We start from the raw sequence: 23,577 nt of genomic DNA, 5'->3' as shown, positions 1-23,577 counted from the left end.
AGATTGTTGTACTGCTTTCAACACTGCTAAAGCACTCTTGTGTAGTACTCCTGTTCTTGCTGCGCCAGATTTTGAGCGGCCGTTTAAACTGGAGGTAGATGCAAGTGCCAGAGGTGCTGGTGCTGTTCTACTGCAGCAAGACCAGAGTGGAGTGGACCATCCTGTCTGTTATTTTTCACGGAAATTTAACAAATGTCAGACAAACTATTCCACCATTGAACAAGAAGCTCTAGCTTTGTTGTTAGCTCTGCAGTACTTTGAAGTTTATGTTGGTTCCAGTGCATTACCAGTAATAGTGTATACTGACCATAACCCCTTAGTGTTTCTCCACCGGATGTACAACCAGAACCAACGCCTTATGCGTTGGGCACTTGTCGTGCAAAATTATAATTTGGAGATCCGCCACAAAAAGGGGTTAGATAATGTGTTGGCAGATGCTTTGTCTCGTGTGTAATGATCTAGGTTTTTTTTTGTTATCCCGGCAGGATGATTATTGAATTTTGGGTGTTGTGATGGTACGTGTGTCGCAAACCATTTTGGTTTGCTCTTTTAAGGGTGGGAGTGTTACGGATACAGGTATCCTGTGTTTTTGTGTGTTTCTACTCTTTCTGCCCTAATCACAGGTGTCCTGTATCAAATCAAATCAAATCAAATTTTATTGGTCACATGCGCCGAATACAACAAGTGCAGACATTACAGTGAAATGCTTACTTACAGCCCTTAACCAACAGTGCGTTTATTTTAAACAAAAAAAGTAAGAATAAAACAAAAAAAAAAAAAAAAAAAAAGTGTTGAGAAAAACAAAGAGCAGAAGTAAAATAAAGTGACAGTAGGGAGGCTATATATACAGGGGGTAACGGTGCAGAGTCAATGTGCGGGGGCACCGGCTAGTTGAGGTAGTTGAGGTAATATGTACATGTGGGTAGAGTTAAAGTGACTATGCATAAATACTTAACAGAGTAGCAGCAGCGTAAAAAGGATGGGGTGGGGGGGCAGTGCAAATAGTCCGGGTAGCCATGATTAGCTGTTCAGGAGTCTTATGGCTTGTGGGTAGAAGCTGTTGAGAAGTCTTTTGGACCTAGACTTGGCACTCCGGTACCGCTTGCCGTGCGGTAGCAGAGAGAACAGTCTATGACTAGGGTGGCTGGAGTCTTTGACAATTTTGAGGGCCTTCCTGTATGTTCCTGATTGGTGGTCGTTGAGGTGTCTGCTGATTGGACCAATCAGTGAACATTCCTGTTAATTGCACCACCTGTTATTCGTTTGTTCAATCACACATCCCATTTTATAAAAACCAGACTTGTGTTTGTTGCAGGAGAGAGAGACTTTTTGCCATATGTGAGTATGGACACGGTGGTGTCCTGTGTGTTGTGTACGCACTAAGTTGTTGGTTACCCTATTGGTAACATTATTAGAATATATTTCTTTACCTGAGAGTGGATACTGTTGTATCCTGTGTACTTATTTAATTGCTGATTACCCTGTTTAGTAGCTTTGTGTGTTTTTTGGGAAAAGGGGGGTTTAAGCTAGTTGCCCTTGGGCGTACATTACCCGTAGGAAGAAATCTGTCTATAAACACCAGTTAGACCTGAGCGGACCACCCACTGTATTTTTGTATGACTAGCAGTAGCCTAGCGGTTCTTCAGGCAGGCTAGATCAGTTTAGGGGGTTTTACACTATTGTTTCATTTCTTGGGTCCTGCTCAGCCCTTTTTCCCAAACCTTTACCGTGTGTTTAGTAATAAACCATTTATGTTTGACGGTAGTTCACGGTTGTTGTGTCATTTTTGTTCTCACTGTTCCAGGTCACACTTATAATTTGCATAATTTATGTTACGGGTCTCATGTCCATCCACCCTAGACGTTTAGAGCCACGGGGTTCGTAACAATCATCATGGAAAACCCATTCATCTTCTAAGATAATTTGTGAGTATGTGTGTATAACGTAGAATTTTATACAGCAGTACTGTGTGTCCAAGACTAGTTTCCCCTCTGGGACAATACAGTTGATCCTATCCTATCCTTCCTATGTGTGTGTCTTTGAAACAACATCTGGTAGGTATGTATCAGGAACTATGTGTGCTCCAGTAATGACTGACCTCAGTGACTCCTCGGAGGAAGGCCTCCTTGGCCAGCTTGGCGGGGCCGTCTACTGTCTTCCCGTCATCCTCTGGGCCCCAGCTGGCGCTGTAGATGTGGATGTGCTGTGAGTTCAGGCTGAGGGAGTGTGCCTCCACCATGTCTGTCACCTCCCCGTCCAGCATACGCACACCTGAACACACACACACACACACACAGGCAAGGTCAGTACACAGATGGAGAGAGAGGGGGGGTGAAATCAAAGGTGAAATAAACTAGATAATACAGGCAGGGTGAGACAGAAAGGGAGAAAGAGAGAAGGTGACAGATGAGAAACAGAATGAGAGGAACATTGTTGACAGAGACAGCACGAGAGGAGAAGTGGTAGGGAACGGATCAAAATGTACAGAACGGTTACGATGTGGGAGGGTTATGATTTTTCAATTTCAGTCAAGGGGAGGGTTTAGTATTTTCTAAATCTAGTCCAGGAGAGGGTCATGTAATTTGTAATGGATGAAATTTCAATATTTTTCAGTGTTTTAGAATTAGTTGTTTATTAGGCTATATATCGATCCCCTCATCTCTGACTCTCCACTGGGCGCACAATATCAAGTGAGCCTATAGGCTATTTAGTGTGGTCTCAATCAAATGATCCATAGGCTATTGGCTATAGGCTACGAAGTGCATGCTCAGAGAAGCACAGAGCAAAGTTATATTTCTAAGATAGCTGCTGGGATGGTGTAAATAAAACTAGGCTGCATTACACACCGCAATGGATATTCCAACCCTGAGCCCCGGCCTCTGCTCTTGCTGATCAAAAACGTTTTTGTGTGCTGCTTAACCAATGGCTGTGCTGTGTAGGGCTACGGTGGCAGTTCAGGAGGAGAGTCAAAGGTTTCTTCCGAAAATGATGTTTGATTACGCCTAGTCCAAAATCTTGAGCACAGACTTGCCTATAGGCTATGTTCTGTTCAGTTTGAGAAGGAGAGCGCGAAGATGAGAAGGAGGACCGGAGGCCAACTTTGATACACTATATATACAAAAGTATGTGGACATCCCTTCAAATTAGTGGATTTGGCTATTTCAGCCACACCCATTGCTGACAGGTGTATAAAATCGAGCACACAGCCATGCAATCTCCATAGACAAACATTGGCAGTAGAATGGCCTTACTGAAGTGCTCAGTGACTTTCAATGTGGCACTGTCACAGGATGCCACCTTTCCAACAAGTCAGTTTGTCAAATTTCGGCCCTGCTAGAGCTGCCCCGGTCAACTGTAAGTGCTGTTATTGTGAAGTGGAAACGTCTACGAGCAACAATGGCTCAGCCGCAAAATGGTAGGCCACACAAGCTCACAGAACAGGACCACTGAGTGCTGAAGCACATAGCGCGTAAAAATCGTCTGTCCTTGGTTGCAACACTCACTACCGAGTTCCAAACTGCCTCTAGAAGCAACGTCAGCACAATAACTGTTCGTCGGGAGCTTCATGAAATGGGTTTCCATGCCGAGCAGCCGCACACAAGCCTAAGATCACCAAGCGCAATGCCAATTGTCGGCTGGAGAGGTGTAAAGCTCGCTGCCATTGGACTCTGGAGCAGTGGAAACGCGTTCTCTGGAGTGTTGAATCACGCTTCACCATCTGGCAGTCCGACAGACAGATCTGGGTTTGGCGGATGCCAGGAGAACGATACCTGCCCCAATGCATAGTGCCAACTGTAAAGTTTGGTGGAGGGGGAATAATGGTCTAGGGCTGTTTTTCATGGTTTGTGCTAGGCCCCTTAGTTCCATTGAAGGGAAATCTTAACGCTACAGCATACAATGACATTGTAGACAATTCTGTGCTTCCAATTTTGTGGCAACAGTTTGGGGAAGGCTCTTTCCTGTTTCAGCATGACAATGCCCCCGTGCACAAAGTGAGGTCCCATGCACAAAGTGAGGTCCATACAGAAATGGTTTGTGGAAGAACTTGACTGGCCTCAACCCCATCGAACACCTTTGGGATGAATTGGAACGCCGACTGTGAGTCAGGCCTAATCGCCCAACATCAGTGCCCGACCTCACTAATGCTCGTGGCTGAATGGAAGCAAGTCCCCGCAGCAATGTTCCAACATCTAGTGGAAAGCCTTCCCAGAAGAGTGGAGGCTGTTATAGCAGAAAAGGGGGGACCATATCATAGATTTTTATTTAAAACAATATAATTCTTGCACATGATGTATTTATCGCAGTTATTGACCTCGCAATAAGCCAGATTCGAGTAACTTACATTGTGGTGCTGAAACTTGAAGCAGCAGCCGCTGCACAATCAATCGGAAATGGACAGCTCATGGTGCTGAAAGTAGGCAAATTCGAGTAGGCATAATTCATTTCAACGTCTTCATTTTTGTTAGACTTCACTAACAACAAGAGGGCTTTGTCATGGAGACTATTTCTTCCTATTTAAGAAATAAGAGGTAGACCTACCTGTTTGACAGACGAAATTAGGCTATAGGCTGCTATATCCATTGATCTTTCGGCCAATTCCTCCACCCACCATGCACTCTTTAAATAGCCTACTTCCGTGTCAGTGAAGGGCTGTTAAGTTAAAACCAGGACTCGAATTGAGGGGGTATGAGAGGGTATGCCATAGGCCTACCTTTTATTAAAGAAAATGGCAAAAAGCACAGGCCTACCCCTTGTTAGCTAAGATTTTGAAGAAAATTAAACAAATCTGATGATATAAAGTGATCTATAACAGCGCTGGTCCGCGACGCTTTATGCTAGAAACAAGCTGTAAAATACCCAGGAAAGACGTGACTCCAATGCATATGGGGATATCATTGTTTAGTTTCTATAACATTCAGAGGCTGACTTTGCTTGGGAAGTAATCTAATTATGTCACTATCAATTGATTAAGCTATTCACTTTCTGTAAAAATAGAAGACATTTAAACCCAGACAGCTTTTAGGGAAACACTTGTGACTTTCTCTCATTGGGTTAAGCCACGGAAGAAGAGTGGCCAGCAGTTAAAGCGTAAATGTGGCCTACTCTGTCAGGGGTGGAAAGGTAAGCCTAACTTTTGAAAGTACCATGCTCAGATTCCTTATGACGTCTCATATTTAATTATTTGCAAACAGGGACAGTTTGTTGCAAACAAGACACACTGATTTGGCATTGGAGAAATAGGCCTATGTGTTCATCTTATGATATCTCACTGTCCATTCTTAGCCTGTAATTTCGGTAATTTGTGTGATACTAAAAAAAGATCCCACTAATATGTACAATTACGTAGAATTGCATGAAATGGTTATAAAAGGCAATTTTTTTCTCAGACCTGCAAATACCATGATAGATGAATGTAATGCTTTTACTATATAGGAGATCTTTCCACCCCGACTCTTGTCCATGGTGGTCTGCGAACCCAGAACCTTCTGTCCCGCAGCCCTGTGTGCTATCAAAATTCCTGCGTTGCCATGTAATGCTTACAGGATGAAGAACAGTTTCTAAAACTGCATATCTAAGGCTCTGGTCTGTCCAAGAAGTGAGGGTAAACTGCTATCCACTTTGTTTTAATTTTGGGTATAGGGGAGTGTCACTTGTTTGTTTTCAAGTGTTCAGGGAGGGTTTAGGTAAAAATATATTTTGCCATCCATTTTCATTTCAGAGAGGTCAGATTTTCTCCATGTAACCCTTATTGTAAATAACATTCACTCCCTAGGTGTTATAAACATGATGCAGTTGGGAAAAAAAGCCTTGTGTGACTGGCTTTCATACTGACAAACACAGTCTGACTGGGGAGACAAAGGGCTTATGAGCCTGTCACAGTGTCAGACGTGATGACCAATTGTACTCTCAGACACACACGCACATAGTCACGCACACAGTCACGCACACAGTCACACGCACGCACACACACTTTGGCCATTAAAACAAGAGTCAAGACCTTCTCCTTCATTAAACAACCCAGTAAGACAGACAGACAACTCACAAACAACGCAAAAACAACACAACATTCCTTCTGACGAATGAGTGCGGGAGAGTTTACGGTGCCTCCAAAAGCGTCTGTGACCTGAGAGAAACAAACCGGCCCATCTTTCATCATAGTACCTGAACAGGGCCTGTCTGTAGCTTTGATGTGGGCCGCCTCGGAACAGTGCTCTGAACAGTAATGGGAGCAGAACGCATGAAATGAGCCATCGTCAAATAAGCCTACTACTGTACCTGACTAGCTAACCCCAGGTTATCTGCTGCATCACTGACACTGATGATAAACCACATAAAGACTTCAAATACACACTCTAGTCTAGACAACCAGGCCCTGCAGACACACGCTATCTAAAAGCTGTGAGCCGTGGGAGATGAGTGAGTGTGTGTGTGTGTGTGTTTGTGTGTGCGTGGAGACACACACACCCGATGGGGAATGAGGCACACAGCAAACTGTGTTGTTTATAAACAATTGTGTAACCCTGGGACATGGGCAGATTGTCAGAGGAATAATGTATGTGTGGAGCAGGAGCCAATGAGCTGCTAGAGCAGGAGATGCATGCTAATGAAGACTAGGAGGAGTAGGAGAGTTATGGCTAACATCTGTGGAGGGGACTGCTCTCAGGGCTCCACTGAGTCTTGTTGGCTGGCTGCTTGTCTTTGACAGAGTGCTCAGGCCAGACAATGGCTTGAAATAGCCCATTAGACTGATTAGAGTCCTTGTCTTTGACGAAAGATTAGAGACAAAAGTTGGTACATATTCAGAAGTGGCGGGTAGCAAGTCATGTTCTACGGAACCAATCATTGTTTGCCATGGGCAGAGCCTCCTTCAATCCCAGCATGCCTCACTCACCTCCAATTTTGGTGTTGTATGCCACGCCCACCCCACATACATCGTTGTTGGCGGCCGCAGCAACCTCCCCAGCACACCGTGTTCCATGTCTAGATGAGAGAGAGAGACACAGAGACAGAGAGAGACACAGAGACAGAGAGAGAGAGAGAAGTAAAAGAGAGACAGACAAAGAGGGAGAGAGAGACAGAAGAGAGTAGTTAGAATTCATGACCAAAAACACTCCTCTCATCTCAACCACCCTGAACAGTGCAGGGCTCTTCAAAAACAATACCTCCCAGAACGACTGCTAAAAAATACACAGCAGCACACCAACGAATAGACGAAAAACACATGGAGGGCCAATGCTGCTGAAGGTCCTATAATAAGCAATCGCAGGCAAACGCTCCCCACTGGAGAGAAAGGAAGGGAAAAAGACCATGAATACATTCCCTACCATGACCTTGTGTCCAATTTGTCTTTAACCAGGTCCCCAGCTAGCACAAGGTCCCCAGCTAGCACATTTGGTTCCTTGGAAGTATGTTTTGGTTTCACATTGGTTGTGGGAACAAAGCCATATGTTTCCTGAGTGGTAAAACAGAACGTTTGTTAAACATTCTGAGAAAATAAGTGAAAATTCTGCCTTATTGAATGTTTCAATAAGACTTTTAATAACACTGCTAGCTTATTTGGGGTTAACTTTTATAGCACAGATATAGTAAGATACAGTAAGACACATGGAAATTAATTTGCTTAGGCACTGATGATGCAAACTGTTTTTTATTTATTGTGACACGGCATCAGTGAGATTTGAACCTATGATCTTCTGTTCTCTATCCATGGAATTAGGAATGCGCCACCAGGATGGAGCTAACATGCCATGTTTTTTTCCGCATACAAAACGGTTCATTATAGTCTATTCAAACAGACCCCATTTCAAAGGAAACAAGCACTCATTAAGATCATATGTGGCCAATTAGTGGGTGCGGCCAACACACCTGAACACACTTAACAAGATAGAGATTAGAGAGAGTTCTGTTGGCGTTGAGAATGGAATGTACAGTATATATGTTTTTAAATAACATTCTTGGAACATTTTCTGAACATTCCTAAGTTGTGTTTTTTTATGGAATGTATACTGAATAAAAATATAAACGCAACATGAAATAGTTAGAAAGATTTTGCTGAGTTACAGTTCATATAAATTAGGCTTTAAGCCAGGGTTCTTCAATCCTGGTCCTGGAGGGCCGAAACACTTCTGTTTTTTATTTCTACCTGGTAGTTAATTGCACTCACCTGGTTTTCCCAGGTCTGAATTAGCCCCTGATTAGAAGGAGAGGATGAAAAACAGAGGTGTTTCGGCCCTCCAGGACCAGGATTGAAGAACCCTGCTTTAAGCTATGGATTTGACATGACTGGGCAGGGGCGCAGCCATGGGTGGGCCTGGTAGCCTGGCCCACTCACTGGGGAGCCAGGCCCAGCCAATCAGAATGAGTGTTCCCCCACAATAGGACTTTATTACAGACAGAAATACTCCAAAGCATGGCTTATGGATTAACATTCAATTATCTGGCAACAGCTCTGGTGGACATTCCTACAGTCAGCATGCTAATTGCACGCTCCCTCAAAACTTGAGACATCTGTGGTATTGTGTTGTGTGCCAAAACTGCACATTTTAGAGTGGCCTTTTATTGTCCCCAGCACAAGGTGCACCTGTGTAATGATCATGCTGTTTAATTAGCTTCTTGATATTCCACACCTGTCAGGTGGATGGATTGTAAAGAATAAAATGCTCACTAACAGGGATGTAAACCAATTTGTGCACAAAATTTGAGAGAAATAAGCTTTTTGTGAGTATGGAACATTTCTGGGGTATTTTATTTCAGCTCATGAAACATAGGACCAGCACTTCACATGTTGCGTTTATATTTTTGTTCTGTGTACACAGTATATGTTTTGTATGTGTTTTTAAATAACATTCTTAGAACGTTTTCTTAATGTTACAACATTTTTCTTGTGGTTTTTATGATAAGTTCTGAGAACAGAATTTAAAGTTAATTTAAAGCTAATTGATGTTAAAGCTAATTGATGTAAAAAAAAAATACACTGCTCAAAAAAATACAGTGCACCAATGTAAAGTTCATATGAGCATGTCAAATTGGGTGTCAAATGAAAGTTAAGAATCTATATTTTTTTGAAAATTAAGGCATCTATTAATTATTCAACTATTTTCCATCCCAGAAATTAGGTGGGGGTCGGGCTGGCCAACAAGTGACGAGAGTGAAGTAACACAAGCGTAGACCAAAATGGACCTTTCTCCAGAGAAAGAAACAATGTGCCACAGCGCTGGGTAGCAATAAAACCAAACCCTAGCTCATCTTTGAGCCTTTCTACATGGGTCTTCCGGTCCCTCTCTGCTACCGGACAGCTAAGCTGTTTACCAGCATATCCAACAAAAGAAAACAGAAATCCAACAAGCTTGTCCTTACTGGGGTCAGGTCTACAGCCAAGTTACATTCGGTAGGTTCCTGTCCCGTTGGGTTCGATATCCCTCCCAACGTTGGAGGGCTCTGCATGTCAGCTCTTGCTGCTCTAGACCAAAACAGATCTGGCCAAAGCCAGGTTAAAACAGCCACCACCCAACCTCCAAGCTAATTATATTCAGGTGTGTGTAATTAGGATCTTACCCTTCCGGGTCACCCTCTCTCCTGGCCAGCAGATGTAGCCAACAAGCAGGAATATACCGGCCTTCACACACCCACCCTCTCACTCCATCACAAAGTAAAGACCCCAGCCAACTAATATCAACACTTATATTTAGTTTTGGAGAAATTATTTGCCTTCTATAAGTTTAAAAAACATAGCATTGTGCCTTGTAATTCCGTCACCAAAAACCCACATACAGTGAGCTCCAAAAGTTTTGGGACAGTGACAAATGTTTTGTTGTTTTGTCTCTGTACTCCAGCACTTTGGATTTGAAATGATACAATGTGAAAACTGTCAGCTTTAATTTGAGGGTATTTTCAACCATATCGGGTGAACCGTTTAGACATTTTTTGTACAGAGTCCCCACATTTTACGGGACCAAAAGTATTTGGACAAATTCACTTATGTGTATTAAAGTAGTCAAAAGTTTAGTATTTGGTTCCATATTCCTAGCAAGCAATGATTACATCAAGCTTGTGACTCTACAAACTTGTTGGATGTATTTGCTGTTTGTTTTGGTTGTGTTTCAGATTATTTAGTGCCCAACAGAAATTAATGGTAAATAATGTATTGTGTCATTTTGGAGTCACTTTTATTGTAAATAAGAATATAATATTTCTAAACACTTCTACATTAATGTGGATCCTACCATTATTCTGGATAGTCCTGAATGAATCATGAATAATGATGAGTGAGAAAGTTCAGTTGCACAAATATCATACACCCAAGACATGCTAACCTCTCACCATTACAATTACAGGGGAGGTTAGCATTTTTGCGGGGGTATGACATTTGTGGGCCAGTAACTTTTCGGTTGGCCCAACGCTCTTAACCGCTAGGCTACCTGCCACCCCTCTCTCTCTCTCTCCAGTTAATGTCACCTCTCCCGGCTCTTACTGACACCTACCATGACACCTAACACCTACCCTCTTTCCATTTACTGTAACAAGCATTCTCACCCACTGAGCACTGACCGACAACGGACGTCCATGGACATCGAAAAGTAGTTGAAATTTGGTCAGTCCGCCCTGGCCGGACCAAATCTGAACCAATCATAGACATCTATGTTTCACAAGTTTGGACAGAACAGTACAGTAGAGAACAGTACAGTAGAGTTCAGTACAGAGCGCACTAGAGCAGAGTACAGTACTGTACTATACTCTACTGTGATGTCCAAACTTGTGAAACATAGACGCTTATGATTGGTTCACATTTGATCTGGTCCGGACTAACCAAATCTGGTCTTGTTTGGGGGCAGAGCTCATTAGTATAATAGCTAGTGTGTAGAATATATATACCCACATATGCAAAGGTTATTGGATATTCTTACCTTTGTCTACCTATTCAGGATATATCACCATGAAGAGAATGATATTCATGTCCATAATTATGCATTTCTGTATAGTACAGATCAGGGACCCATTATGTAATTCCGTTACCGTAATTCCATTACTGGATGTAAATCAACTTCACCTACTGTAATTCAATAACCAAAATAAAAAATGTAAAACTCAAGGTGTCATGTCATAGCTGACACCCCATTCTTTCTGCAGTCATCTTTCAATTTTAATTTGGAGCCAATACTGTATTTAAGTGAGTTTTTGGGAAACGTTGTTGCATAAAAAACTGAAGGAGATTTTACCAAACTTTGCATCTGCACAGGTCTTCCTGTAAATGTGTTTTTCTGAAATGTTCTGTGTAAATTGTTCAAAGTAGTCCTTGTGCATAGAGTTGTATGGTTTGTTAAACTTTGAAATCAATGGTTTTTGTTTGGCATACATTTTAAAGTCAAAGCGCAATTCCATTACCGTGAAATTGGCCTTTAACAACTACCTAGTACCTACCCCTCTCCATACAAGACGATGATAATAAAAACCTAATCGAACTTTTAATGACTTTAGTCTATAGGGGCAAAAGTCTGTCAGCTGAAAGACGAGATCATTACTGTGTGATCATTAAAATGTCTGTATTCTTCTGCAGCCTGCCCTTGTTTCAGGACCTGGTGCAATGGGATCAGAATGCAATCTGATGGAACAGAGCAAGCGTTGGCATTTCACATAGGTCATTACATCAGACATTAAGATCTCTTCCTGATTACAGTGCAGCTATCTGATTAGGAGGCTCACACACACTTTCATGCCCTTCCCTGGACGTTGTGCGTCCACATTATAGGAAACACTGCTGGGGCTAATCATAAAAACACTTATTGTTGTTGGAGGATCCAGTAATAACACACGTCCTGGTTGGGTCCTAGGTTGGGTCTTAGGTTGATGATAACAAAGGTTATCCATGCAGAAGAGTTAGAAAATAAACAAATTCATTGGACTAGCGTTGGAGCAAAAATTACTGGGAGTGAATGGTAGCAGTACAGAAAGTTTGCCATCAAAGTGGAAAATCAACGCAATCATAGTGAATTTCAGCTAACGTTAACTACCCAGCAAACACAACTGTTTTACTGTCACTATATTCATTTAAAAGTTTTTCAAATGATCTACAGCCACTTTATTACTTGTTTTCCAGACCGCTGGTCACGTTTTCAATGCTAATCCTGTAGAATCAGCAACATCGCTGGTCAAATGAATATGTTTTTTTATCGAACGCTCAGCGTGTAATTATTACGTCGTTTTAACTGGGGCTGTTGCGGTGATCATTTTACCGCCACAGTAAAATTCCACTTAACTGCTGAGTCACGTAATCTCTTCTTATACCCAACTCGCTAACGACCATCAGGATGCGAATGGCCTGATACTCAGGGCTCTATTGTCCCTCTAACCTCTCTGACATCAAATCAAATTGTATTTGTCACATGCGGCGAATACAACAGGTGTAGACCTTACAGTGAAATGCTTGCTTACAAGCCCTTAACCAACAATGCAGTTTTAAGAAAGAATACCAAAAAAAATAGTCTGGGTAGCCATTTGATTAGATGTTCAGGAGTCTTATGGCTTGGGGGTAGAAGCTGTTTAGAAGCCTCTTGGACCTAGACTTGGCGCTCCGGTACCGCTTACCGTGCGGTAGCAGAGAGAACAGTCTATGACTGGGGTGGCTGGAGTCTTTGACAATTTTTAGGGCCTTCCTCTGACACCGCCTGGTATAGAAGTCCTGGATAGCAGGAAGCTTGGCCCCAGTGATGTACTGGGCCGTACGCACTACCCTCTGTAGTGCCTTGCGGTCGGAGGCCGAGCAGTTGCCATACCAGGCAGTGATGCAACCAGTCAGGATGCTCTCGATGGTGCAGCTGTACAACCTTTTGAGGATCTGAGGACCCATGCCAAATCTTTTCAGTCTCCTTAGGGGGAATAGGTTTTGTCGTGCCCTCTTCACGACTGTCTTGGTGTGCTTGGACCATGTTAGTTTGTTGGTGATGTGGACACCAAGGAACTTGAAGCTCTCAACCTGCTCCACTACAGCCCCGTTGATGAGAATGGGGGCGTGCTCGGTCCTCTTCTTTTTCCTGTAGTCCACAATCCTGTAGTCCACAATGTCTTGAGGGAGAGGTTGTTTTCCTGGCACCACACATCAATGCAAATGAAATCGAAAATCGCATCAAACACTTATTATCAAAACAGTATTGTGCTTTTAAACTCACCTCACTGTGATCAATCAATTTGAAAAAAATTCTAAGCCTAACACAACGAAAGACAGCCCTTTCTAAGGTGATGATTAATAAAAAACAGACATGCGCATATTAGAGAGTATGCATACACATAGGCCTATATAAGCCCAAGCCCGAAAAAAACTCCTGAATTAAAATAATGATTGTGCCCTTATACAACACATAGCCAACCGCATATTACGCACGGCAGAAAAACATTTAAAAAACTGATTTAAGATGTCTTTGGTAATTTAATTGGTCTAGCCTATACTCCAAAATTAAACACATTTTAGTAATCGCCTTTGAGTGTGGACTGTATTATTATGCATACTGGATGGACTGGTTACCTTATACTACGCTCCAAACGTTCTATCCATGAGTCTGGGAGAGAACGTATAGGCCTAGGAGATCTGTTGGTTCATTCAAGCGGCATGCTCCTCAAACAGTGGTTGATGCGTGGAGTGAAATAAGTGTTCTTACAGTGGGGAAAAAAAGTATTTAGTCAGCCACCAATTGTGCAAGTTCTCCCACTTAAAAAGATGAGAGAGGCCTGTAATTTTCATCATAGGTACACGTCAACTATGACAGACAAATTGAGAAAAAAAATTCCAGAAAATCACATTGTAGGATTTTTTATGAATTTATTTGCAAATTATGGTGGAAAATAAGTATTTGGTCACCTACAAAGAGGATTGGGAGAATGTCATATGGTCAGATGAAACCAAAATATAACTTTTTGGTAAAAACTCAACTCGTCGTGTTTGGAGGACAAAGAATGCTGAGATGCATCCAAAGAACACCATACCTACTGTGAAGCATGGGGGTGGAAACATCATGCTTTGGGGCTGTTTTTCTGCAAAGGGACCAGGACGACTGATCCGTGTAAAGGAAAGAATGAATGGGGCCATGTATCGTGAGATTTTGAGTGAAAACCTCCTTCCATCAGCAAGGGCATTGAAGATGAAACGTGGCTGGGTCTTTCAGCATGACAATGATCCCAAACACACCGCCCGGGCAACGAAGGAGTGGCTTCGTAGAAGCATTTCAAGGTCCTGGAGTGGCCTAGCCAGTCTCCAGATCTCAACCCCATAGAAAATCTTTGGAGGGAGTTGAAAGTCCGTGTTGCCCAGCGACAGCCCCAAAACATCACTGCTCTAGAGGAGATCTGCATGGAGGAATGGGCCAAAATACCAGCAACAGTGTGTGAAAACCTTGTGAAGACTTACAGAAAACGTTTGACCTGTGTCATTGCCAACAAAGGGTATATAACAAAGTATTGAGAAACTTTTGTTATTGACCAAATACTTATTTTCCACCATAATTTGCAAATAAATTCATAAAAAATCCTACAATGTGATTTTCTGGATTTTCTTTCTCATTTTGTCTGTCATAGTTGACGTGTACCTATGATGAAAATTACAGGCCTCTCTCATCTTGTTAAGTGGGAGAACTTGCACAATTGGTGGCTGACTAAATACTTTTTTCCCCCACTGTATAAGCCCAGACATTTCTATATGCAACCCCGTGTGAAAGCAGAGTTTTGATGGTTGCCACTAAAAAGACAAGGATCCCAGCTGCTACTATATTTATTTCTCAGCTGCTCATATTATGCACATGCTCCGCTATTAAGAGAGCTGGGCTAGTAACGGAAAGGTCGCTGGTTCGAATCCCCAAGCCAGCAAGGTGTAAAAACTGCCATTCTGCCCTTGAGCAAGGCAGATAACCCCCAACAACAACTGCTCCCCTGGCGCTGATGATGTGGATTTTGATTAAGGCAGCCCCCCGCACCTCTCTGATTCAGAGGGGTTGGGTTAAATGCGGAAGACACATTTCGGTTGAATGCATTCAGTTGTGCAAGTAACTAGGTATCCCGTTTCCCTTTCCCCTAGCCTACCTGCATGATTGAAAAATTAACAAGCGGGAAAGCGGCCTCCATTCAATATTCAAGTGCATACGGATGACATTCCCCCCTGTTCCTGCCCATTTAATAATGGGTCATTCTAAATCGAAACAAATTGTACTTTTAGTAGTAAAGACAAGATTAAATTGAGAATAGTCTGATGGGGGAAATACAGTGGGGAAAAAAAGTATTTAGTCAGCCACCAATTGTGCATGTTCTCCCACTTAAAAAGATGAGAGAGGCCTGTAATTTTCATCATAGGTACACGTCAACTATGACAGACAAAATGAGAAAAAAAATTACAGAAAATCACATTGTAGGATTTTTAATGAATTTATTTGCATATTATGGTGGAAAATAAGTATTTGGTCAATAACAAACGTTTCTCAATACTTTGTTATATACCCTTTGTTGGCAATGACACAGGTCAAACGTTTTCTGTAAGTCTTCACAAGGTTTTCACACACTGTTGCTGGTATTTTGGCCCATTCCTCCATGCAGATCTCCTCTAGAGCAGTGATGTTTTGGGGCTGTCGCTGGGCAACACAGACTTTCAACTCCCTCCAAAGATTTTCTATGGGGTTGAGATCTGGAGACTGGCTAGGCCACTCCAGGACCTTGAAATGCTTCTTACGAAGCCACTCCTTCGTTGCACGGGCGGTGTGTTTGGGATCGTTGTCATGCTGAAAGACCCAGCCACGTTTCATCTTCAATGCCCTTGCTGATGGAAGGATATTTTCACTCAAAATCTCACGATACATGGCCCCATTCATTCTTTCCTTTACACGGATCAGTCGTCCTGATCCCTTTGCAGAAAAACAGCCCCAAAGCATGATGTTTCCACCCCCATGCTTCACAGTAGGTATGGTGTTCTTTGGATGCAACTCAGCATTCTTTGTCCTCCAAACACGACGAGTTGAGTTTTTACCAAAAAGTTCTATTTTGGTTTCATCTGACCATATGACATTCTCCCAATCGTCTTCTGGATCATCCAAATGCACTCTAGCAAACTTCAGACGGGCCTGGACATGTACTGGCTTAAGCAGGGGGACACGTCTTGCACTGCAGGATTTGAGTCCCTGGCGGCGTAGTGTGTTACTGATGGTAGGCTTTGTTACTTTGGTCCCAGCTCTCTGCAGGTCATTCACTAGGTCCCCCGTGTGGTTCTGGGATTTTTGCTCACCGTTCTTGTGATCATTTTGACCCCACGGGGTGAGATCTTGCGTGGAGCCCCAGATCGAGGGAGATTATCAGTGGTCTTGTATGTCTTCCATTTCCTAATAATTGCTCCCACTGTTGATTTTTTCAAACCAAGCTGCTTACCTATTGCAGATTCAGTCTTCCCAGCCTGGTGCAGGTCTACAATTTTGTTTCTGGTGTCCTTTGACAGCTCTTTGGTCTTGGCCATAGTGGAGTTTGGAGTGTGACTGTTTGAGGTTGTGGACAGGTGTCTTTTATACTGATAACAAGTTCAAACAGGTGCCATTAATACAGGTAACGAGTGGAGGACAGAGGAGCCTCTTAAAGAAGAAGTTACAGGTCTGTGAGAGCCAGAAATCTTGCTTGTTTGTTATTGACCAAATACTTATTTTCCACCATAATTTGCAAATAAATTCATTAAAAATCCTACAATGAGATTTTCTGTAATTTTTTTTCTCAATTTGTCTGTCATAGTTGACGTGTACCTATGATGAAAATTACAGGCCTCTCTCATCTTTTTAAGTGGGAGAACTTGCACAATTGGTGGCTGACTAAATACTTTTTTTCCCCACTGTATGATCACTTGATGAGAGAACAGCGTGTGCAGCCGGAGGCAAGGAACAGAGCGCAAGCTTTTTCTCCCCAACTTTCTCAAATCATCAATAACCTATAGTCGCATCATGCAGCCTATATATGTTTTAATTCCAAAGACATTCTAAGGTTTGTATTATTCACAACTAAAGTTGCCAAATAACTCTACATCTAGCGTATAGGTCCAGGACCTGTTTCAAATGATCACTTTTACGCTCAACATAGACACTTCATATGTGCATTCGCTCCGGAATGGAAAAAAATATCATTTCTATTATATTCAGCTAAGTTCAATTATATTCTTCTTACTATAAAATCATATAATATAAAATAATGGCACGGGACGTATAAGCATATCTTGTCAGCTAAATGAACAAGCCTACAGGCTATGGCATGACGCATAGCCAGATAACATACAGTAGGCCAACTCATATTCTGTTCTTCTGAAATACACTTTCTTCACATCATAATATTTCTTTAGGCCTGCCTAAAATAAATAATGGATTTATTGTGATGGTGTATATTCAATTGATTTCTTCTACTTTTTCTAATGTAGTTGTTCCAAAGGTGCACATCAGCGGCTTGTAAGAGGCTTGTATGCGTGGAGGCCAGGAGATGCTAAAAGTGTTTATGTTAATTAACGGTCAATTACCGTGAGACCAGCAGGCTTTTGCATGACAATAACTGGCTGACAGAATTTCATGAACACCAGAGCCCTAGTCTTAACTGGTATTTTTCCGAACCTAGGTTGGGTCTCCACACCACCTTGCTGGTGAGTCAGAGGACAAAAGGATGGTGCTCTATTTCCAGCTGAGAGGCTGATTACACTGGAGCACAACTCTGTAATACATTACATTACCCTCCTGCTATTTACCCATAATGTATAGAACTTTTAGACCACTTTAATCTGCGGAAGATTACTGTTATTTCCTCTCAGTTGGTGGGGAGTGTATCAAATACAGAGGAAAAATATAAGTCAACACAAGACACTTTCACAATTCACACTAATCGACACATAGTAAAGTTTTGCATAGCTTAAGAGAAGTCAAAATCAAATCAAATGTTATTGGTTGGGTACACATATTTTGCAGATGTTATCGCAGGTGCAGCAAAATGCTTATGGTTCTAGCTCCAACAGTGCAGTATACCTAACAATAGAAAAACAATACACACAAATCCCCAAAATAAAAAGAAAGAAATTAAGAAATATCAGAACGAGCAATGTCATCTGTATTGTCTCTGCCTTCTAGATGCTTCTAGATGGTAGTGGGGCGAACAGGCCATGGCTCGGTTGGCTGAGGTCCTTGATGATCTTCTTGGCCTTCTTGTGACACCGGGTGCTGTAGATGTCCTGGAGGGCAGGCAGTGTGCCCCCGGTGATGCGTTGGGCTGACCTCTCCACCCTCTGGAGGGCCCTGCTGTTGCGGACGGTGCAATTGCCGTACCAGGCGGTGATACAGCCCGACAGGGTGCTCTTAATGGTACATCTGTAGAAGTTTGTGAGGGTCTTAGGGACCAAAACAAATTTCTTCAGCTTCCTGAGGTTGAAGAGGCACTATTCACCACACTGTCTGTGTGTATGGACCATTTCAGGTTGTCAGTGATGTGCACACCGAGGAACTTGAAGCTTTTCACCCTCTCCACTGTGGCCCCGTAGATGTGGATGGGGGCATGCTCTCTCTGCTGTCTCCTGAAGTCCACAATCAGCTCCTTCGTTTTGTTGACATTGAGGGAGAGGTTATTTTATGGGCACCACTCCACTAGGGCCATCACCTCCTCCCTGTAGGCTGTCTCGTCGTTGTTGGTAATCAGGCCTACCACTGTTGTGTCGTCAGTAAACTTGATGATTATGTTGGAGACGTGTGTGGCCACGCAGTCATGGGTGAACTGGGAATATAGGAGGTGGCTGAGCACGCACCTTTGTAGGGCCCCCATGTTGAGGATCAGCGTGGCGGAAGTGCTGTTGCTTACCTTCACCACCTGGGGTCGGCCTGACAGAAAGTCCCAATTGCACAGGGCGGGGTTCAGACCCAGGGCCCCGAGCTTAGTGATGAGCTTGGAGGGCACTATGGTGTTGAAGGCTGAGCTGTAGTCGACAAACAGCATTCTTACATAGGTATTCCTCTTGTCCAGATGAGATAGGGCAGTGTGCAGTGCGATGGCGATAGCGTCATCCATGGATCTGTTAGGGCGGTATGCAAATTGTAGTGGGTCTACGGTGGCGGCTAGTTGGAGGTGATATGATCCTTAACCAGCCTCTCAAACCACTTAATGACGACATAAGTGAGTTCTATGGGGCGATAGTCATTTAGTTCAGTTACCTTCTTGGGTACAGGAACAATGGTGGACATCCTGAAGCAAGTGGGGACAACAGACTGGGATAGGAAGAGATTGAAAATGTCTGTAAACACTCCAGCCTGCTGGTCTGCACATGCTTTGAGGATGCGGCTTGGGATGCCGTCTGGGCCGGCAGCCTTGCGAGGGTTAGCATGCTTAAATGTCTTACTCAGGTTGGCCACGGAGAATGAGAGCTCACAGTCCTCGTGAGCGGCGGTGGCCCGCATTGGCGGCTCTGTGTTTTCCTCGAAGCGGGCGAAGAGGGTGTTTAGTTTGTCCGGGAGCGAGGCGTCGGTGCCCGCGACGTGGCTGGCTTTCCCTTCATAATCTGTGATTGTCTGGAGTCCCTGCCATATATACGTCTCGTGTCTGAGCCATTGAATTGCGACTCTACTTTGTCCCTGTACTGATGTTTTGCCTCTTTGATTGTCTTATGGAGGGTATAGCTGGTCTGTTTCTACACGGCAATGTTCCCAGTCACCATGCCGTGGTTAAATGTGGTGGTTTGCGTTTTCAGTTTTACGCGAATGCTGCAATCTATCCACGGTTTTTGGTTTGAATAAGTTCTAATCGTCACAGTGGGAACATCTATGCACTTCCTGATGAACTCCGTCACTGAGTCAGTGTATACGTCAATACTATTCTCAGAGGCAACCCAGAACATTTCCCAACATAGATTCCGATTGGTCAGACCAACGTTGAACAGTCCTTCCCACAGGTACTTCCTGTTTAAGTTTCTGCCTATAGGAGAGGAGGAGCAAAATGGATGCGTGATCTGAGTAGCGATCCGGGAAGGGGGAGTAGCAATGGACCTGAGTTCTCGATGCGCGAGTAGCACAGAAGATGTTTTGATAGAACTTCGGTAGCATTTTCCTCAGTTTTCCTTTATTAAAGTACCCAGCTACAATGGCACTTGTGACCAAAGATTGATAAATAGAGAAAAAAACAAAAGAAGAACAATATTTACATGGCTCAAAGAGAAGGAATATAATATCTATTGTTTACAGGAAACTCATTCAACAATTCTAGATGAAGTTGTGTGGAAAAAGGACTGGTGGGGCGAAATATACTTCTCCCATGGGCAAAGAAACTCAAAAGGGGTGAGGATATTAATGAACAGTAATTTTGATCCGAATGTGCAAATTGTCCAAACAGATCCGCAAGGTAGATGGATGATTTTAAATATGTTATTGGACCATAAACAGATATGGCTCATTAACCTTTACGGACCAAATAATGATGATCCACGCTTCTTTGACAATATATATAATAAATGATCAACCCTGCAAGCCATACAAGACTCTATTATTATGGTGGGAGATTATAATACTGTTTTAAATAGCTCAATGGACTGTAAAGGAAATCACACTACACACTATCACCCTCATGCTCTTAAGGAAATCATGAATGTCATGGATGCATTACAACTAGTGGATATATGGAGGCTTAAATATCCTGACCTAGTGAGATATACAGTGGGGAAAAAAAGTATTTAGTCAGTCACCAATTGTGCAAGTTCTCCCACTTAAAATGATGAGAGAGGCCTGTAATTTTCATCATAGGTACACGTCAACTATGACAGACAAAATGAGGAAAAAAAATCCAGAAAATCACATTGTAGGATTTTTAATGAATTTATTTGCAAATTATGGTGGAAAATAAGTATTTGGTCAATAATAAAAGTTTCTCAATACTTTGTTATATACCCTTTGTTGGCAATGACACAGGTCAAAAGTTTTCTGTAAGTCTTCACAAGGTTTTCACACACTGTTGCTGGTATTTTCGCCCATTCCTCCATGCAGATCTCCTCTAGAGCAGTGATGTTTTAGGGCTGTCGCTGGGCAACACGGACTTTCAACTCCCTCCAAAGATTTTCTATGGGGTTGAGATCTGGAGACTGGCTAGGCCACTCCAGGACCTTGAAATGCTTCTTACGAAGCCACTCCTTCGTTGCCCGGGCGGTGTGTTTGGGATCATTGTCATGCTGAAAGACCCAGCCACGTTTCATCTTCAATGCCCTTGCTGATGGAAGGAGGTTTTCACTCAAAATCTCACGATACATAGCCCCATTCATTCTTTCCTTTACACGGATCAGTTGTCCTGGTCCCTTTGCAGAAAAACAGCCCCAAAGCATGATGTTTCCACCCCCATGCTTCACAGTAGGTATGGTGTTCTTTGGATGCAACTCAGCATTCTTTGTCCTCCAAACACGACGAGTTGAGTTTTTACCAAAAAGTTCTATTTTTGTTTCATCTGACCATATGACATTCTCCCAATCCTCTTCTGGATCATCCAAATGCACTCTAGCAAACTTCAGACGGGCCTGGACATGTACTGGCTTAAGCAGGAGGACACGTCTTGCACTGCAGGATTTGAGTCCCTGGCGGCGTAGTGTGTTACTGATGGTAGGCTTTGTAACTTTGGTCCCAGCTCTCTGCAGGTCATTCACTAGGTCCCCCCGTGTGGTTCTGGGATTTTTGCTCACCGTTCTTGTGATCATTTTGACCCCACAGGGTGAGATCTTGCGTGGAGCCCCAGATCAAGGGATATTATCAGTGGTCTTGTATGTCTTCCATTTCCTAATAATTGCTCCCACAGTTGATTTCTTCAAACCAAGCTGCTTACCTATTGCAGATTCAGTCTTCCCAGCCTGGTGCAGGTCTACAATTTTGTTTCTGGTGTCCTTTGGCAGCTCTTTGGTCTTGGCCATAGTGGAGTTTGGAGTGTGACTGTTTGAGGTTGTGGACAGGTGTCTTTTATACTGATAACAAGTTCAAACAGGTGCCATTAATACAGGTAACGAGTGGAGGACAGAGGAGTCTCTTAAAGAAGAAGTTACAGGTCTGTGAGAGACAGAAATCTTGCTTGTTTGTAGGTGACCAAATACTTATTTTCCACCATAATTTGCAAATAAATTCATTAAAAATCCTACAATGTGATTTTCTGGAAAAAAAAATCTCAATTTGTCTGTCATAGTTGACGTGTACCTATGATGAAAATGACAGGCCTCTCTCATCTTTTTAAGTGGGAGAACTTGCACAATTGGTGGCTGACTAAATACTTTTTTTCCCCACTGTACATGGCGGAGACTCAATCAAGCTAGTCGTCTTGACTTCTTCCTTATGTCATCCTCGTTGGCACCAAAAGTTTAAAAAGTGTTGATAGGGGACAGAATGCGGTCGGACCATCATATAATTGGCATATACATTACTCTTACTGAATTTCCACGTGGGCGAGGATATTGGAAATGTAATCAAAGCCTATTGGATGATAACTTGTTTTTAACTAGGACAGAGGAATTTATAACTGCATTTTTCCGACATAACATAGGTACAGCAAATCCCCTTATTGTATGGGACACTTTTAAATGTGCCTTTAGAGGCCATGCAATGCAGTACTCATCTTCAAAACAAAAGCAATTTAGTTCAAAAGAGTCCATACTAACAAAGGAAATAGAAGGTCTAACAGAACAGATAGATTGCAATAAAAACTGTAACATAGAGGCTCAGAATAAATTAGAGGAAAAACAAAAGGAAATGGAGGAACTTATGTTTTTGTTTCAGTTGTCTCCATCTCCTTTAACTGAAGCTAATTGTATGGATTTGCTTTCTATTGATAATGTAAAATTAACAGCCATACAGAAAGACTCATGTGACGGTGAAATTACAGAGGAGGAACTTCTGGATGCAATTAAAGACTTTAAGTCTTGGAAAACTCCAGGGTTGGATGGCATACCAGTTGAGGTATACCAAACCTTTTTTTGATATTCTCAGAGGACCGTTATTAGCATGTTTTAACCACTCCTATGTAAATGGTAGATTATCAGACACTCAAGAAGAAGGTCTGATTTCATTATTACTGAAACAGGATACACATGGGAAATATAAAGATCCAGTCCATTACAAAAATTGGAGGCCCCTTACACTTCAGTGTTGTGATGCAAAAATTCTAGCAAAATGTATAGTGCATAGAATTAAAAAGGTATTGTCGGACATTATTCATTCTAATCAGACAGGTTTTTTACATGGACGATACATTGGAGATAATATAAGGCAAGTACTGGAAACAATAGAACACTATGAAAAATCTGGGAAACCAGGCCTGCTATTCATAGCTGACTTTGAAAAGGCTTTTGATAAAGTATGACTGGAGTTTATATATAAATGCCTGGAGCATTTCAATTTTGGAGAATCTCTTATAAAATGGGTTACAATCATGTATAGTAACCCTAGGTGTAAAATATTAAATAATGGCTATTTCTCAGAAAGTTTTAAACTGTCAAGAGGAGTAAAACAAGGTTGTCCACTATCGGCATATCTATTTATTATGGCCATCGAAATGTTAGCTAGACCCAAGGACGGCGCACAATTGGTCCAGCGT

The 23,577-nt window shown here is 42.5% G+C and overlaps 1 protein-coding gene across 2 annotated transcripts in view; it reads right to left on the bottom strand.

Annotated features, from left to right (window-relative positions):
• The window catches only part of furinb (furin (paired basic amino acid cleaving enzyme) b), a 202,987-nt gene that overhangs the window by 42,175 nt on the left and 137,235 nt on the right, over window positions 1-23,577 (bottom strand). For both annotated transcript variants that reach the window (XM_041838004.2, XM_041838005.2), the window contains exons 7-8: window positions 6,893-6,981; window positions 2,099-2,271 (exon numbers count right to left, since the gene is read on the bottom strand). In XM_041838004.2, the coding sequence (XP_041693938.1) occupies window positions 2,099-2,271; window positions 6,893-6,981 (262 nt within the window). The remainder of the gene's footprint in view (window positions 1-2,098; window positions 2,272-6,892; window positions 6,982-23,577) is intronic.

This window comes from Coregonus clupeaformis, chromosome 19, assembly GCF_020615455.1.
Source record: "Coregonus clupeaformis isolate EN_2021a chromosome 19, ASM2061545v1, whole genome shotgun sequence".
Classification (NCBI taxonomy): Eukaryota; Metazoa; Chordata; class Actinopteri; order Salmoniformes; family Salmonidae; genus Coregonus; species Coregonus clupeaformis.
The sequence above is the reverse complement of the archived record's forward strand: the minus strand, read 5'-3'. Positions and strand labels throughout refer to the sequence as shown.